The sequence below is a fragment of the Dermacentor andersoni genome, chromosome 11, assembly GCF_023375885.2.
Source record: "Dermacentor andersoni chromosome 11, qqDerAnde1_hic_scaffold, whole genome shotgun sequence".
NCBI lineage: Eukaryota > Metazoa > Arthropoda > Arachnida > Ixodida > Ixodidae > Dermacentor > Dermacentor andersoni.
Genome location: NC_092824.1, coordinates 107,342,579 through 107,361,733, shown reverse-complemented (window position 1 = coordinate 107,361,733; position 19,155 = coordinate 107,342,579). Strand labels below are relative to the sequence as shown.

General features: G+C 45.5%; 1 protein-coding gene across 1 annotated transcript in view; it reads left to right on the top strand.

The window, feature by feature from the left end:
* Positions 1-18,762, top strand: part of LOC126539599 (uncharacterized) — a 195,438-nt gene extending 176,676 nt beyond the window's left edge. The window contains exons 4-6 of the mRNA XM_072285235.1: positions 6,524-6,615; positions 12,142-12,270; positions 17,256-18,762. Of these exons, the coding sequence (XP_072141336.1) occupies positions 6,524-6,615; positions 12,142-12,270; positions 17,256-17,376 (342 nt within the window). The 3' untranslated portion in view covers positions 17,377-18,762. The remainder of the gene's footprint in view (positions 1-6,523; positions 6,616-12,141; positions 12,271-17,255) is intronic.
* The last annotated feature ends 393 nt before the right edge of the window (positions 18,763-19,155 follow it).

Sequence of the window (19,155 nt, the reverse complement as noted above, 5' to 3'; positions counted from 1 at the left end):
TATCCTGGCAATGATAAGGAAAAACGCTTTTATTTTTTTGCTGTCTTGCGTCAGCGAACTCGAAGAGCAGATGTTGACATAACAACCTATTCATTCGCAACATTTCAGATGCTAAGTAAACATAGGAACAAACTGAGATCAAGCTCATGCCTGCCCTGAATACCACAGTTCCACATTTTTCAGCCGATTCGATTAAGCTTGCTTCCTGCTTTTACCTTTTTTTGGTCAGCAATATTCTAACATATAAGTGTGAAGTTTTCAAACTTTAAAGTGAAATACAACTTAGTTCACTTAACAGGCAGCTCAAGTCATGCAATATTACGCATGGTGAATATTCTTTCACAACGCGTATCACTCGCAGGAAAAAGCCAGCTTGGATATCCTGCAATTAAATGTAGATACGACAAACTGCTTCTGAATGATGAGTGCTATGTTCTTGGTACTAAATCTAGTGCGCGAAAAAATACCATCAAGGACAACGCGCCAGAAGTTCTGAATTTCCCTTATCGAAGTACTTGCAGGTAATTCGGCTTAGCGAAGCGAGAGGTGAAGTGGACAGTCTTTGCCACGTCATCTATACATCCTGTTTACTATCATTAGACGAGCGCTGAATAATTCTTCCTTGTCTTCAAAGATTGGCCCTTGCTTTCCACACATTGTCGCCTTGACGAAAACATAACTTTCGACTAATGCTAAGGCTTCCGAAATTTTTGAAGATGCCAATCACTTCGAAATTGATCGGCAGGACGGGGCTGTCCGTCGTGGAGGCAGCGTTTTCGACATTTATAAGGACAAACCTTCTTCGTTGTTTTTTTTTATTTTTTTTTCTACTTTGAACATACTGCAGTCCGGCCACCAAGCAGGGGTGGCATAATGGAATGAAAACAAACAAATTCAAACAATGCACAAATTCAGAAGTAGTGACAACATGATTCAGTGGTATACACACTGTAATTACTATATACAGGCAAAAGTCATGCAACACAGCAAAGCACTAGTCACAGACATTCATTTGACAGTCATCATAATTTGAATCATGTGGTCATGAAGAAAACTATACATAATTTTCAAATTCAGGGTTATTCATTTCGGAAAAGGCTTCAGATGGTAATTGTTCCATGCATTGATAGCCTCAGAAAAAAAAGAATACATGAAAATATTAGTCCATGCGAAGTGCAGTTCAAAGGTGGAAGCATGCATACGTATAGAGTTTGTCTAGAGTTTCTGTTACTACTGATCTCAAAACCGTCTTGGCTTTATTTACGATAAATTACCAGAAAGTTATTATAGTTTCTCTTACGCCCTACTTCTCCCACATCCAGCTTGATTAGTGAAGTGCACAGTGCGATCAATACGTGTCATTACATTTTCCATCATCACTGCTTTGTTTACTAGGCAGTGTAAACCTTCCAAACATTAAATAGAACCCTCAGATTTTAGGATCGCCGCCCGTGACAAGATGTTCTATTACGTTTTCTTTCTTTTTTTTCGCAAGTGGCAGCGCAAACGTACTAGTGATACGTCTTATGCCTCAAATTCTCTCTATCTAGTACTTACTACTCAACGTAACTTTACTTCTATCATTACCTTCTTTCCACCTTTGAAGAGGAGCTGAAGAGGTTGTAGAAAGTAAAAACCGAATGCCTGTAAAATGAGGCAGATATTCTAAGTGAGCACTCTGAGTGACAGCACCTTGAGCGCAAATGTGCAAGCAATGAAGTGTACAATCGCCGTTCAGTTTGGCTTAGCTTCAGACATCTCTAAATTGTTGCAAAGACACGGCGCCAGATAGTGATCGCATCATTTATGAAGTGATCAAACACGTACAATCAGAAATCCTAAAAACACTTCTATCTTTTTTTAATGCTATGTGGGCAGCTGGATACATTCCATCTTCTTGAAAAGAAGCTATTGTTATCCCGATGCTTAAACAAGGGGCGAACTACATCGACGAAATACCTAAGGCACATTGTTTATATATATTTAAAATCAGATGTAGGCCATGGCTAACAGTTCAAAGTGTGCAAAATTTTTGCACGCCTTAGTAGTAATTACGTTCTTCGAGGATTGTAGCAGCAGAAATTGTAGTACGGAGACACAGAAACGAAAAAACAGGCGTGAAAGCAGTCGCGCTGTCAACTGATTTCTTTATTGAAATTCCCGTGTTTTCTATTTAGTAGCAAAATCAGGCCTTTTTTATCTGTGTGTGGTTAAAGGGACGAGATTTGGCGGCGAAATAAAAAGAGCGGGAGTTTCAATAAAGAAATCACTTGACAGTGAAGCTACGTCCCCGTTTGTTTGTTCGTTTGTTTCTGTGTCTGTGTTCTACAATTTCTGGTGTTACAGTCCTCGAAGACTGAACCTACTAGCTCAGTTAAACCGCCCTTTCGACAGTAATTACAATGTGCAGGGTATCTGGAGCGTTATTACTGTATTTTAGAAACAGCGCCTAATTTAACATGCTACCCTAGGACTGTAAACAAAAAAGATCAGATATATCTAAACGGGTGGGGGGGGGCACATTATGGGTAATTTCTTCAAGTCCCGGAAAGCGTATGTGCTGGAAGATTTCAAACAGACCAGTGAGATAGGGGCAACGTTTCAAAATGTGGGATTTAATTATAGGCCACTGAACTGTTTATTGCAGCTCTTGAAAAGACACAGCTTCGCTGGAAATTGGCTTGCAATTCTGCAAGGTCACACAATTCTGCAATCTTTTGTTCTGCAATTCTGCAATCTTTTTGGGCCAATACTACCTTCAGCTGAATGCCAAACACTATGCTGTCCAACGTACATGCATTTCACAGCACCGAACGGTGGACTTAGAGAATGAGCAACTCTTTTAAAAGTGCAGTCCTTTGAATATACATTGAATGGCATATATCTGGAAAACAACGATATTGCTAAAATGGTAATATAACTGGTATTAAGCATAATGCATCATGCAAGAAACTTGCATTTACCGGACACCACTGTAGACACTGCAACCTCGTCAGCTTCTCCACAATCTGGCGCAATGTGCTCAAGCTGCCTGTAAACCCTGGAAGGTGTCTATGGGAATTTTTTTTAAGAAGCTCGGCAAACGTGAGAAGGACGGAAGCTCGGAGAAGCATAAAAAAAATTTAACACTTCCTCTCTGTTCCTCTGGATGGGAAGGTGCAAGCAAATGATGTATTTGAACTGTGTTTTTAATCGTGCAATACTAGAGAGCACAATTTTGCAATAATAATGTTACGAAGAAGAATCACATTATCAATCACGGAGCCGAGAAGACGATTCTGACACATACTCTGTTAGCTATATTTTTTATTCTGTGGGAGACATGATGAATATAAGGCACTACAGTGGTCTTTTTTCTTTCTTTTTAGTTTCGTGTCATCGAATCTACTCGTTGTCCTTTTTTGTTCTTGCTCAAACTACTGAGGATAGTTTCTTACACTGACACTAGCAACTGCTTGGGATAACCAGCCTTTACTAGACGATCGAGTGTGGTTCGGCACGTACAGCCCCATTATCCAATTCAAGTTTAATACTTCTGCCACAGTGCGATGTGCCATGTGAGTAAATGACAGCGCTCAACCCTGTCAGAGGTTATAAAATAGGGTGCACAACTACGCCTCAAGCGAACATCTCTCCCTGTGTGTTCTCTGTACTACGCAAACAGCAGTGGTGCACGCAAGATAACGTTTAACATCAACTCACCACTCCCGTGTTAGCCTAAACGTTGAAGAAATTAAGCTTTAGCCGTCAACGTCACCGCTAATTATCGTCAATCAAGCATTCAGCATGGAAAGCTTCGCTCACATCGATTGCCACATTGCGTGGGATCTGCATAATTTGAGGCATCTTGCTTGATTTGAAATGAACCTTCATTCCACATATCAAATATCTCAAGGCAAAATGACGAAAAACAATCAACTTTCTGAAGATTATGTCTCATACAACATGGGGAAGTGACAGGTAGTGCTCATTAAACCTCTACAAGAGCCTTTTTCGATCACATTTTCATTGCGGTTCCGTGGTATGTCACTCTGAAACGTCGAGCGCGCTTAAGGCTGTGGATACCGTCTACCATCTGGGTATGCGCCTAGCCACATGCGCCTTCAGAAGAAAGCCTATGGAGAGCCTATGCGTTGAATCTGACGAGTGGTCCCTCCACCTACACGGAACATACAGTAGTTTCACATATTTCTTCAAAGTGCAGTACAATCCCCGACATACTTGCTTCACATACGTTAACGATGTGGAATGTGCTGCACTATTCCATAATCTATCCTCAATGAGAGATTCTTTTTCAATGCGGGTCAGAAGACTTAGTGATGAAGTCTTTGTCCCAATCCTCGAACGTCGCCTAATGGCTCCAGTAAAGCTGTTACCGCCATGGCAATGGCAAATCATTGTATTGGACACATCATTTGTAGATGTTACAAAACACGCTCCAGATGCGCACATACATATGCACTTTCCAGAGCTCCAGTCACCTGCCCAGAGTTTTACACATATGCGTCAAAGTCACAATCCGGCCTCTCTTTCGCTGCTGTCGGCCCATCGTTTTCGGAATCCGACGTTCTACTTCTCGAAACCAGCATCTTCGCGGCAGAGGCCTATGCAATACTGTCGGCTACTAAACACATTAAGAAAGCAAAGCTCCCATAGGCCATCATATTCGTAGATTCCTTGAGTATGGTGAAAACTTTGCAATCGTCACGAAAACGGAAAAGTCCTGTAACAAGCGACCTCTATTCACTGCTGTGCAATACGTGTGCATCTAACCAACAGGTTGTAATATGTTGGGTGCGTGGAAACAAGTGTATAAGGGGTGACTAACTCGCACATAAAGTAGCAACGAAACCTAGAAATCCATTCTTACCCGTTTCTGCCACATACTTGAAGCCATTCCTACGTAAAAAAGGCTCAGGAACTATTGGCAACACTTGTGAGATGACCAAACCCTGAATACGCTCCACGGAATTAAGCCGCAATGATCTGAAGTTATTTTGCTCCCTCCGAATAGGGCATATACATATGGTACTCATTCATACCTTTTAGCTGGTGCTTAACCCCCCTTTGTGGCAGATGTTGTGGAAGCCTGACCATACTGCACATCTCGCTGGAGTTCCGGGAAGCGGAAGCAGATTGAATAAGGAATTTTCCTTTGGCATACAAACAACAGATCCCCTTATGTCCGGTACTGTTTCTTGGCCTAGAACCTTCACGTGAAACAAAGGAAGTGCTTAAATATTTAAGTGATGTTGTGGTGCATATTATTAGCCCGAGAGACTTGTAATGGAGCTGCGAACTTACTGTTACTAGTAGCTTACTAGTAAGGTACGAGTTATTGTTCAGTACGTGCCTCGAGACTTTTGTGCTCAAGGGTCTCAGTAAGGCAGTACTGCTAGTGAACCGATACATTTTTTGTGTGTTATTTCATTTTAGAATATATCTTATAGTCATCGTTCACATCACTCGTGTTAACAGTACTTTAATACTTGCATATTTCACATACATTACAGGGAATATTTCAGGCTTGTATACACCATCGCTACATCTGAAATTTGTCATTCACCGCATCATCGACTTCTACACACCACTTCTTGGCGCTCTTTAGCCATCAGTGGCCCTTGCACGAAAAAGAAAAATCGTACACCATCACCCTCAGGATGAAACTTAGCAACAGTGGGGAGCGTTATATGGCAAATCTCTGTGCGAAGTTAAATTCATGCACCATATAGAGATGTTTGCAAAGAAATTCTTAAACAAGTGTTCGTGTTGTTCAGTTGTGTTTGTCCTTCGTGAAATATTAACGAACTACCCAAGCACAAGTTAACCTGTTCGCAAGTGCCTCACTCCCATGAACAGCCGCTATGTCGCGAGATGTCTCTGGTTACACAAATGGCAGGAATTTTTCGTGCAATGTGTCGCGAAAGTAAAGCGATTCTGTCTTCAATAGGAGCTGTACAAATAATTTGCGAATCCTCTTTCTTTACAATTTCCAGGCGTTATAGAACGTTTTACCGGCGTTCTCATTGAAATCAATGAGGCACCTCGCTTATGTTTGGTGAAATTAAGGGCCAGGCACTTGGGTGATGCGTAGGCAAATTGTAAAGTGTGTAGGTGAACTGTGGCCTTTGAAAAAATGACGTATGCAAGTACTCTGTAGCATTACCAGTGTGTTTGACGAAAATAGAAAAAATTTAGCCCTCCTGCTTGACGTCACAAAAGAGAAAGATCAAATTTAAGGCAGATGTGGGGAAGATATAAAACTATTGCATGACTAGCCTGCCAAGAACACTAAATGACAGCAACAAGCAATAAAATATCAGCTTCTCATGCAGGCTTCCGCGCCAGAAACCTAGAACAAGGGTTGAATAACCGTTTTATTTCACTTTCACATGTGCGACCGTTTAGCTGTAGGTTGTTGCTAAATATTTGGTGGTTTATTAATATTCATGAGTTTGCCGAGCATATAGTGTAGAATGTTCGCGCATCCTTAATAAAGTTATTATCTTATTTAAATGTGCAGGTGCAGGAAGCTGTGCTGCTTGTGGCATCGCGCAAACTGGAACCATGTTCCGTGTCGTCGCCACCAGGTGTCCTCCTCGCCAGTTCACCCAGGTATGTGCAGCCTTCTCCGTCACGTATCGCGGGCGGCTTGCCAGGTGCGTTTCCCTTCGCGCTAGCGAATTGAATACCGCACAGTTGGCCACGAATGTGGCTGAATGTGCGGTACTTGAATGTCTCTAGTGCGAAGGAGCGGGGCGCATCGTGCAAGTCGTCCTGGTGGATATGTAAGAGATAGCAATCCATGAAAAAAAAATAGCAAAAAGCAAACATTCTATTAGTCGCTGCAGCAGTATTTGCAGGAGACCGGCCAGCATGGCTTTGTCAAAAAATTTAAGAACAATTTCGTACTGAGCTTATGCCGCGTGAGCACCTAAGCCAAACCCTTTGTATGACACTATCCCCTTTGAGCCAAAATAAATTAGTTTGCTGCCTTAGAAGATATTCCCGGCACATCATAAAGAACTTTCTCAATTACCTAAGGAGCACTAGATAGCACTAGATACCCCGCCAGAAAAAGAATTACTTTCGTGAACACTTGCCACTGCCATTTCAAGGGGGGACCCACGGCGCTGAAAAAAAAAAAAAAAAAAAACGTTGAATTTCAACTTGTGCAGAAGTGCGTGGAGCCATGTTCTTCACGTATCAGTGAAAGTGCGTCGCGCTCCGTAATAAAAAAAAAAAAAGAAAGAAAAAAAAAGAACTACCGCACAGCGAGTTATGAACATTGCCAGTAGTTCTATCTGAAGGGTTATTTGTTGTGTTAATTGTTAATACGTTTGCGCTAGCGACATGCAACCAACTCTTTCATGGTGAACGAATAACAGCGCGAAAAGACAAGGCGTGTGTTTGTCGCCGCCTTGTCTTTTCGCGCTGTTTTTTCGTCCACCGTGAAGGAGTTGCATGGCGCTAGCGCAAAAGCCGAGGTCGTCCCGATAAATGGGGGATACAAAGAAAAGATTAAAGGGCACCTGCCCGACTCAGGTACCCCCGGGGACGCGAGAGGAGACTTTGTGCGAAAAAGCACAAAGAATCCCCTGTCCCCCGCCCCGTCCGAGTGGCGGACCACGCCGAAACCCTTCTGCTCTGCAGCTCGTCGCTGTCTGACTCCAGGAATCGAACGTGGGCCCTTGCGAGTGCGAGCTCGACACTCTATCCACTCGGCTAACGGAGCGGCACGATTATCGCTTAACGAAAGGCGACCAGATGGGTGACGCGAACGCCGCTATCGCCCAGATCGCGCGGGTGAGGAGGTAGGCGAGGGTCGGCGCGCGACTGGTGTTCGTTCGCGGCCATGATGATGGCCGCGTTATCTGCGTTAAACTCGCAGCAAGAAAGGGGGCGGTTTCTGCATCTGCGAGCCGTCTTTGCGTTACCGCTGCGCTCTATCGGCTATACATGCACACTGACTGTCGTCCCTTATTAAAGGGAATATACGCGAGCGCGTGGCCTGCGCTCTGCGGCGGTAGAGTTACTGTACATACTGTTACTGTTACTCTATGTAACTTATAGTAACTTATAGTAACTCTATGTGGCGGCTGCTTACAGCGCCATCAACCGACAGCTTGAGAAAGCACGTCAGCTTTCGGCGTCATCTATTGGCAAACGAAATAACGAGTTATACGCCGGCGGACAAGCGCTGAGAAATACTGAAAGGTATCTTTAGCGGCTCCACCAGCCACCGTAGTCCTCCATAAGGAAAGCATCAAAATCCCAAGAAAAAAAATCGTCAGGCAGGGAGATACGATCTCTCCAATGCTATTCACAGCGTGTTTACAGGAGGTATTCAGAGACCTGGATTGGGAAGAATACCTCAGTAACTTGCGATTCGCTGATGATATTGCCTTGCTTAGTAACTCAGGGGACCGATTGCAATGCATGCTCAATGACCTGGACAGGCAAACCAGAAGGGTCTAAAATTTTATGTGCAGAAAACTAAAGTAATGTTTAACAGTCTCAGAAAAGATCAGCAGCTTAAGATAGGTAGCGAGGCACTGGAAGTAGTAAGGGAATACATCTACTTAAGGCAGGTACTCGGCGCGGATCCGCATTATGAGACTGAAATAATCAGAAGAATAAGAATGGGCTGAGCTGCGTTTGGTAGGCATTCTCAGATCATCAACAGCAGGTTACCATTATCCCTCAAGAGAAAAGTGTATAACAGCTGTGTCTTACCAGTACTCACCTACGGGGCAGAAACCTGGAGGCTTACGAAAAGGGTTCTACTTAAATTGAGGACGACGCAACGAGCTGTGGAAAGAAGAATGATGGGTGTAACGTTAAGGGATAAGAAAAGAGCAGATTGGGTCAGAGAACAAACGCGAGTTTATGACATCTTAGTTCAAATCAAGAAAGAGAAATGGGCAGGACATGTAATGAGGAGGGAAGATTACGAGGGAAGGGAATCGTAGCAGGTGGCGGCAGAAAGTTAGATGGGTGGATGAGATTAAGAAGTTTGCAGGGACGACATATGGCCCCAATTAGTACATGACCGGGGTAGTTGGAGAATTATGGGAGAGGCCTTTGCGCTGCAGTGGGCGTAACCAGGCTGATGATGATAGACAAGCTCTGCTAGATTACGCTCTCTCCGCTCGCGCAACGGGCGACGCCTGCAGCGCGTCGTCGGCCGCAAATAAATCGAGCTTGGTGCGCGACTGTCGTCATTTCGTTTGCCAATAGATGACGCCAAAAGCGGACGTGCTTTCTCAAGCTGTCGGTTGATGGCGCTGTAGGCAGCCGCCACAGAGCGTAGGCCACGAGTTCGCATGTTCCCCTACATAAAGCACGACAGTGTACGAATGGCGATTGGGCATGAGATCGTCAATGAAGAAAGACACTGCAGCCAGCACAGGAGAGGTTTTTAAACTGAGACAGGACACATTTCTTCGTGCCCTATAGATGCACAGGAGCTGTGCGTCTGAGATGCTAAATAGTCAGCCACCACCATGGCGTTGTGTTCACATGTCTTGTGCTACACGTCACTGGAAATTCGCTGCTACTGTTTCGCTCAAATGCCTGTTCGATACGTAGATGAATGTCGTAGTTGCGCCGTAGGCTGCAAGATGGCCCAGTTTGCCATATTGCAGCCCATGCGAATGTCGGCCCGCGATGGTGCCTTCATCATCGTAATGCAATGCGTTACGTAATCGAACGCAACGTGTGAAAATGCGTCTAACTGACGGCTCCAGAGCCTGCTTACGTGAAGAAGACACACCGAGTCACGACGTGGCTTAACACGTTGCAACTCAGCTGTCTGTATGTAGGAGGTGGATAGCAAGATACTTACGCCATGAATTGTACAGTACTTCTATGATACTGCACTCTGATATGAAAGCATTGTAAATGCCCTCGTGCGTTTTCAACCTGCACTGAGTTGCGGCTATTAGCCGCAATATATAAGGGATGGATAATTGTATCCTAATGTGCGGTCACAGTGGTCAAGCATAGGTTATTGGAACTGCAGAATTCAAACTATCAGAGTGCTGCAGGATGAACAGGTGTATCACGTTCTCGGGGAGTCGTTGCGCTCGTGCACCTGCAGGACTGCCTGTCCCCACCTGTGCTTTAGAGGTATATCGCCCCCGAGGATGCAAGGACCTGTGGCAGTTCTTACGGATACTGAAACTTGTAGCTCGAATTGGATGCCAGTGGATCGGCGCACAGAAAAATGTTGAGATACGTTAGAGAACGGGAAAGAAAACAAGTCGGACAATGGGGGGGTCTGGTCGCATGAAATGAAAGAGTTGGAAGGCAGATGACTGCAAGCGTAGGTATGCGCGAATTGCAGTGCACTGCTGTCTCGAGAGCGTCAAACCACCAGCTCGACTTCGAGGCGCGAAGGGTCGCGCGTTGCAGCTGACATTGTACAGTTTGCATCACACTGCCAAACGATCAGAAGCCGTTTGTGAAACACTACTTTTCGTTTTTAGAACATCAGAAAAATTAGAAGTGGGCGAATAACAAAAATCTGCGAATTCGAATAGTCAAACGCAGCTGTATTTATTCGTGTGTTATTGGGTACCACGGTGAGTCTGTTTAGGGCAAAAAAAGAAAGAAAAAACGGCTAAGCAATTGAGGCACCGATGATCAATGTTAAACAAAAAGTCGCAGATTCCTCATGTAGAAGAATGTGCAATACCTCCGAAGAACGGCAGATAAATCGCTACAAAGAAAGAAGCACTGGTTCTATACTTATGTAGCGTCAAATATAAAAGTACTGCATGACTGGACGGCCAGAAACACTAAATTAACAGAATACAAGTAAAAAATAGCGGCTTGTTATCTAGGCTTCTACCGCAAAACCTAAAAGACAGCTTGAATAACCATTTTCCTTCACTTTTGATAACGTGCGATGCTTTAACATAAGGTTGTTTGAAAATAGTTTGTAATTCTATCATATTCGAAAATTGGAAGCCAAAGTAACTGTTAGCTCCGTTATAACGTATTGCCCGGGCAGTTCATGTAGAAATGTTTAAATAAACCGACAAGTACAAGATGCCGCAAAAAAAAAAAAAGAAACGATCGAACAATGGCAACTGCCATTTCAAGAACACTACCAGCATACAGGCGGTTATTTAACTAACAGGAGTGACCCACGGCGCTGTCCAAAATGTTTAGTTGCAGGAGTGCAGCCGTCTTCTTCGTGTAGCTTTATAGGTACATGCACCGTCAGTCAAAGAGTGCCGCGCTAGGTAAAATGTACAGCGATTTACGATTATGGCCGTTCGTTGTATCTTAAGGCTTCTTTGTTCTTATTTGTACAAATACCTTTGCGCTAGCGACATGCAACTCTTTCATGGTGAACGAATAACAGCGCGAAAAGACAAGGCGTGTGTTTGTCGCCGCCTTGTCTTTTCGCGCTGTTTTTTCGTCCACCGCGAAGGAGTTGCATGGCGCTAGCGCAAAAGCCGGGGTCGTCCCGATAAATGGGGGATACAAAGAAAAGATTAAAGGGCACCTGCCCGACTCAGGTACCCCCGGGGACGCGAGAGGAGACTTTGTGCGAAAAAGCACAAAGAATCCCCTGTCCCCCGCCCCGTCCGAGTGGCGGACCACGCCGAAACCCTTCTGCTCTGCAGCTCGTCGCTGTCTGACTCCAGGAATCGAACGTGGGCCCTTGCGAGTGCGAGCTCGACACTCTATCCACTCGGCTAACGGAGCGGCACGATTATCGCTTAACGAAAGGCGACCAGATGGGTGACGCGAACGCCGCTATCGCCCAGATCGCGTGGGTGAGGAGGTAGGCGAGGGCGCGCGAGTGGTGTTCGCTCATGGAAGGTGGGAGCGTGGCCGCGTTATCTGCGTTAAACGGCGGACGCTCGTCTTGCGCCTATCGGATATACATGGCGGTTGAGCAAGACTTCACGAAAGCGAAACTGGAACCAGCAATGGAGATGTTTAGGCCTTGTAGTTGCACAGCAGCAGTGCGTCGAAGAAGTTAGCCTGCACCATTGCGTTATGGGGTCTTGTGCTACGGTGCCACCGAATATATGTTGATGGCGCAATTCGCGAGCTAATTGTCATCGAACGGAACTTGTGGAAATGTGCTTGTTGGCTATATTGTACGATGTAACTGCGCAGAATTCCTGCCGGATGGAACGGCGACTTCGCTCCAGGCAGCGGGCGTGGTGACGGAACCGGAGTCCACGGCGGCCCCGCAATGTGGCACTTCAGCTGTCCGTGGATAGCAAGACACATGTGCTACGCATTGTAGAGTAGTGGCAGGATTGTAAATACTCTCCAATGTGCTTCACCGAGCGCATATGCTAGGGGATATATAGTGTCTCTTTAGTTGCGGCGGTGGCTAATTGATGCAGTGCAGTGACAGTGTTTCCTTAGCCTCTCTTTAACTGCCACTGTGGCTATTTAGTGTCTCTTTAGTCTCTCTCTTTAACTGCCACTGTAGTGACAGTGTCTCTTTAGTCTCTCTCTTTAACTGCCACTGTGGCTATTTAGTGTAGTGACAGTGTCTCTTTAGTCTCTCTCTTTAACTGCCACTGTGGCTATTTAGTGTAGTGACAGTGCCTTTCATTGCCACTGTAGTGACAGTCTCTTCAGTCTCCCTTTAATTGCCACTGTGGCTATTTAGTGTCTCTTTAACTGCCACTGTGGCTATTTAGTGTCTCTTTAGTCTCTCTCTTTAACTGCCACTGTGGCTATTTAGTGTCTCTTTAGTCTCTCTCTTTAACTGCCGCTGTGGCTATTTAGTGTCTCTTTAGTCTCTCTCTTTAACTGCCGCTGTGGCTATTTAGTGTCTCTTCAGTCTCTCTCTTTAACTGCCGCTGTGGCTATTTAGTGTCTCTTTAGTCTCTCTCTAACTGTGGCTATTTAGTGTAGTGACAGTGTCTCTTTAGTCTCTCTCTCTCTAACTGCCACTGTGGCTATTTAGTGTAGTGACAGTGTCTCTTTAATTGCCACTGTAGTGACAGTGTCTCTTTAGTCTCTCTCTTTAACTGCCACTGTGGCTATTTAGTGTAGTGACAGTGTCTCTTTAGTCTCTCTCTTTAACTGCCACTGTGGCTATTTAGTGTAGTGACAGTGTCTCTTTAATTGCCACTGTGGCTATTTAGTGTCTCTTTAACTGCCACTGTGGCTATTTAGTGTCTCTTTAGTCTCTCTCTCTAACTGCCACTGTGGCTATTTAGTGTAGTGTAGTGACAGTGTCTCTTTAACTGCCACTGTAGTGACAGTGTCTCTTTAGTCTCTCTCTTTAACTGCCACTGTGGCTATTTAGTGTAGTGACAGTGCCTTTCATTGCCACTGTAGTGACAGTCTCTTCAGTCTCCCTTTAATTGCCACTGTGGCTATTTAGTGTCTCTTTAACTGCCACTGTGGCTATTTAGTGTCTCTTTAGTCTCTCTCTTTAACTGCCACTGTGGCTATTTAGTGTCTCTTTAACTGCCGCTGTGGCTATTTAGTGTCTCTTTAGTCTCTCTCTCTCTCTCTCTGTAACTGTGGCTATTTAGTGTAGTGACAGTGTCTCTTTAGTCTCTCTCTCTCTCTAACTGCCACTGTGGCTATTTAGTGTAGTGACAGTGTCTCTTTAGTCTCTCTCTTTAACTGCCACTGTGGCTATTTAGTGTAGTGACAGTGTCTCTTTAATTGCCACTGTGGCTATTTAGTCTCTCTCTTTAATTGCCACTGTGGCTATTTAGTGTCTCTTTAACTGCCACTGTGGCTATTTAGTCTGTCTCTTTAACTGCCACTGTGGCTATTTAGTCTCTCTCTTTAACTGCCACTGTGGCTATTTAGCGTCTCTTTAACTGCCACTGTGGCTATTTAGCGTCTCTTTAACTGCCACTGTGGCTATTTAGTGTCTCTTTAGTCTCTCTAATTGCCACTGTGGCTATTTAGTGTAGTGACAGTGTCTCTTTAACTGCCACTGTGGCTATTTAGTGTCTCTCTTTAACTGCCACTGTGGCTATTTAGTGTAGTGACAGTGTCTCTTTAACTGCCACTGTGGCCATTTAGTGTAGTGACAGTGTCTCTTTAACTGCCACTGTGGCTATTTAGTGTCTCTTTAGTCTCTCTCTCTAACTGCCACTGTGGCTATTTAGTGTAGTGTAGTGACAGTGTCTCTTTAGTCTCTCTCTTTAACTGCCACTGTGGCTATTTAGTGTCTCTCTCTTTAACTGCCACTGTGGCTATTTAGTGTCTCTCTCTTTAACTGCCACTGTGGCTATTTAGTGTCTCTCTCTTTAACTGCCACTGTGGCTATTTAGTGTCTCTCTCTTTAACTGCCACTGTGGCTATTTAGTGTCTCTTTAGTCTCTCTCTTTAACTGCCGCTGTGGCTATTTAGTGTCTCTTTAGTCTCTCTCTCTCTCTCTCTCTCTCTCTGTAACTGTGGCTATTTAGTGTAGTGACAGTGTCTCTTTAATTGCCACTGTAGTGACAGTGTCTCTTTAGTCTCTCTCTTTAACTGCCACTGTGGCTATTTAGTGTAGTGACAGTGTCTCTTTAGTCTCTCTCTTTAACTGCCACTGTGGCTATTTAGTGTAGTGACAGTGTCTCTTTAATTGCCACTGTGGCTATTTAGTGTCTCTTTAACTGCCACTGTGGCTATTTAGTGTCTCTTTAACTGCCACTGTGGCTATTTAGTGTCTCTTTAGTCTCTCTCTTTAACTGCCACTGTGGCTGTTTAGTGTAGTGACAGTGTCTCTTTAACTGCCACTGTGGCTATTTAGTGTAGTGACAGTGTCTCTTTAACTGCCACTGTGGCTATTTAGTGTCTCTTTAGTCTCTCTCTTTAACTGCCACTGTGGCTATTTAGTGTAGTGACAGTGTCTCTTTAATTGCCACTGTGGCTATTTAGTCTCTCTCTTTAACTGCCACTGTGGCTATTTAGCGTCTCTTTAACTGCCACTGTGGCTATTTAGTCTCTCTCTTTAACTGCCACTGTGGCTATTTAGTGTCTCTTTAACTGCCACTGTGGCTATTTAGTGTCTCTTTAACTGCCACTGTGGCTATTTAGTGTAGTGACAGTGTCTCTTTAACTGCCACTGTGGCTATTTAGTGTAGTGACAGTGTCTCTTTAACTGCCACTGTGGCTATTTAGTGTCTCTTTAGTCTCTCTCTCTTTAACTGCCACTGTGGCTATTTAGTGTAGTGACAGTGTCTCTTTAATTGCCACTGTGGCTATTTAGTGTCTCTCTAACTGCCACTGTGGCTATTTAGTGTAGTGACAGTGTGTAATTGCCACTGTGGCCATTTAGTGTCTCTTTAATTGCCACTGTAGTGACAGTGTCTCTTTAGTCTCTCTCTCTTTAACTGCCACTGTGGCTATTTAGTGTCTCTTTAATTGCCACTGTAGTGACAGTGTCTCTTTAGTCTCTCTCTCTCTTTAACTGCCACTATAGCTATTTAGTGTAGTGACAGTGCCTTTCATTGCCACTGTAGTGACAGTCTCTTCAGTCTCCCTTTAATTGCCACTGTGGCTATTTAGTGTCTCTTTAGTCTCTCTAATTGCCACTGTGGCTATTTAGTGTCTCTTTAATTGCCACTGTAGTGGCAGTGCCTCTTCAGTCTCTTTAATTGCCACTGTAGTGGCAGTCTCTCTTTAGCTGCCACTGTAGTGACAGTGTCCCTTTAATCTCTTTAATTGCCACTGTGGCTAATTAGTGTAGTAACAGCGGCTCTTTAGCTCCCACTGTGGCTAATTAAAGCAGTGTAGTGACAGTCGCTAATTCACTGCCACTGTTGCGGTGTAGTGACGGACAGTAGGAAATTGACGCTAAGACGGTTCGACAACTGGAAGTGCTCATTGCGTGCGCCAAGGCTTTTATGCTTGTTTGCGCCGCATAGAAGGCTTTGTTTCATTGCTTTATTATCGTCCGGGAGAATTCCGGAGGTTATGGGCATCGTAGACCAAATCATGCCCAACTCTTGGAAGTACTCCCTGGGACAGAACCTGTTTTCACGAATGCGTCCAATATGTGCGGAGCAGCCCTCTTGGTGGATGAAGCCTGAGTGCCTAGTTGCTGCATCTTGCCATGTCCGGTATACTGTAATCTCCTCTGGAAAGACACGCATGAGCAAAGAATCGAAGTCATTCGATGCAGGGTATATAATCTGTTCGCACTACCAAACGGAACTGCTGTACAAAACGACATTATGTGTTAAGCAATGCTTAAGCTTAAGATTTTGGTTTGCCGGGTATGAAGGCTTCAGCGTTGTATACGGTGAGAGCACCTGTGTGTAATTTTGCCCCCCCCCCCCCCCCCCCCCTTCATGGTACAGATCAGCCACTATAAACTGTAAGTTCACACCCTTTGAGTCGTATCTTGCCACATAACAACAATAAACGTCATCTGTACTATTTTCCTTTCGTTAACGCTGCGAGCCCGATACTTCCCAGTAACGAACTACATGCGTGTTATCTGGAAAGTAGCTGGCTGTGTCGGAACTTTCGATCTGTGTCATTCAGGAGCCAGGATGCAAACAGCTATACTCCATTGGCCAGCGTCGACTCTACATCTGAAGTGGTCGTGCGTATTTGTTGTCTTGTCATACATCCGCATGGGGTTAATGACATCTGTAGCTACGGAAAACATAGCGGAGGTTTCGTGTGCTGTATATGTGACCCGTAATTGGCTACGTATAAGGCGTTAGGATGTTGAGGTGCACAGCAAGCCGGACATGACAGTGTTCCGTGGGAATATACATAACTGCAATGGCTGCCAGTTTCATGCAATCGTTCACCTATATCTTAATTACAGTAACCACGACTGCTTTCATTACCTCTTCGCTGTTCCTTACGCAATGAAAAGAACCATACTACTCTGGGCGCTTCTAAACGTTACCAGTCATATCGGGGCATTCGGGGCAAGATGCGTCCCGCGACACCGAACTAGTGCACATTTTTCGATGTGCGGCATTTCATTTTTTCTTAGCGCTCTTGTACGTAGTCATAAGGCATCGCGCAAGCCGCCCGTGAATCGTGACAAACAGGGCTACACACACCTCGATTGGCCGGCAGGAGAACGTCTGCTGGCGCCGGGACTGACGGGAGGCCGGCTTGAGGATCCAACGCCACGCACACCTGCGCAAGTTGGGCGTCACACCTTGCCAGCCTTTCTGCGCAAATACTTAAGTGCACTTATTGAGCTGCAAATTTCACACAGCGCTGACATCGACTGTTTATTCCACGGAGACTGAGAGAAAGAATGCCGAGCCCGTGTCCATGTGTCTTTGCAGACGTGATACTCGTACGTGGGAGGTGCTGACAAGATCAAGCAACAGCGCACCCAAGCAAGCCCTGTCCTGCCCCCGAGGAGCACCAATGTTCACGCAGGACTTACAACAGTTCGCGCCGTGACTTTCTATAGAGCGGCCATAACCGGCGGAATTATTCGGAATGCACTCATGGACATTTAATAAAGGAATGAAACGAAGCTTTTCATGCGGTATTCAATTTCTGCCACGTTGAATGAATAGCACGTAGCTCCAACTCTGCAGTTCTAACACTGCTTGCTTAGGTTACGCCACCTGTCGGACTACACTAAAGTATAATTTGGTAAGAAAAAAAAAACCGACAGTAGATATTCATCCCTGATATATACTATGGCTCATAACCACAACTGGCAGTAAGTTCCACGTATTTGCAATACTTTCATTTGAGAGTGCCATATCATCGAAGTACTGTACACATTTATGTATACGGACGCCAGTGTATTCGTATTAAGAGGGCGTCCACGTCGCTTATGTTCCGCCGGTTCTGCTCTCGGTGCATACGCTGGCTCTGTCACCACGCCCTTACCCGGTGCGCCGTCTCAGCTGGACGCATTTTCATTGATTGCACTCGATCCTGAACGCCATGCATGACGATGATAAAGACGCGATGTCCATGTGGGTCGCTTGCGTCCATAGTGAGCAGACTCGATTTGCCCGCTACGTCCCTACAAATCTCAACAGCGCGGCGTAACTGCGATGCTACGTACCAAATATGCACTCGGTGAAACAGTAGCAGGAAACTTCCACTGCTGGGTAGCACGTGTCCACATAACGCCATGGTGCAGGATATTTCTTTAAATCTCACATTATGTGCTTACAAAAAAAAAATACATCTTGTACGCACTACAGCTGTGCATATACTGGGCCCGAAACGATAAGCAAAACGAGAGTGCTCCGGCTTATACCTTCTCGTTTTGCCCATCGTTTTGATTTTTCATCTCCTCTCTTCCCGTGTTTTTATAGGGCCCGAAGAAATTTAACCTGTTCCTCTTTCTTCATTGACGAACTCTTGCTTAACCGTCATTCGTACATGTGTAGCCGATAAAGCACAGCGGTAAGGAAAAGGCGGCTCGCACATGCACGAACTGTCCCGTTCCCTGCTGCGAGTGTAGCAGATAAGGCGGGCGTGCTCCCATCTACGACGAGCGAACACCACTCGCGCGCCCTCGCCTACCTCCTCACCCGCGCGATCTGGGCGATAGCGGCGTTCGCGTCACCCATCTGGTCGCCTTTCGTTAAGCGATAATCGTGCCGCTCCGTTAGCCGAGTGGATAGAGTGTCGAGCTCGCACTCGCAAGGGCCCACGTTCGATTCCTGGAGCCAGGCAGCGACGAGCTGGAGAGCAGAAGGGTTTCGGCGTGGTCCGCCACTCGGACGGGGCGGGGGACAGGGGATTCTTTGTGCTTTTCGCACAAAGTCTCCTCTCGCGTCCCCGGGGGTACCTGAGTCGGGCAGGTGCCCTTAATTCTTTTTCATGCATCCTCCATTTATCGGGACGACCCCGGCTTTTGCGCTAGCGCCATGCAGCTCCTTCACGGTGGCCGAAGAAACAGCGCGAAAAGACAAGGCGGCGACAAACACACGCCTTGTCTTTTCGCGCTGTTATTCGTTCACCATGAAAGAGTTGCATGTCGCTAGCGCAAAGGTATTCGTTCAGTATAAATAGGAAGAACTTCAGATAGAACTGCTGGCTCAAGAATCGCTGTGTGGGATTTGATTTTTTTTTTTTTTTTACCTAGCGCGACGCACCTTAAAACGTGAACACGGCTGCACTCGCCTGCTTCAGCTTTCTAGGAGGACGTCTGTCGGCGCCGAGACTCGCACGGTAGTCGGCTCCACGCACTCCTGCGCAGGTTGAGATCAA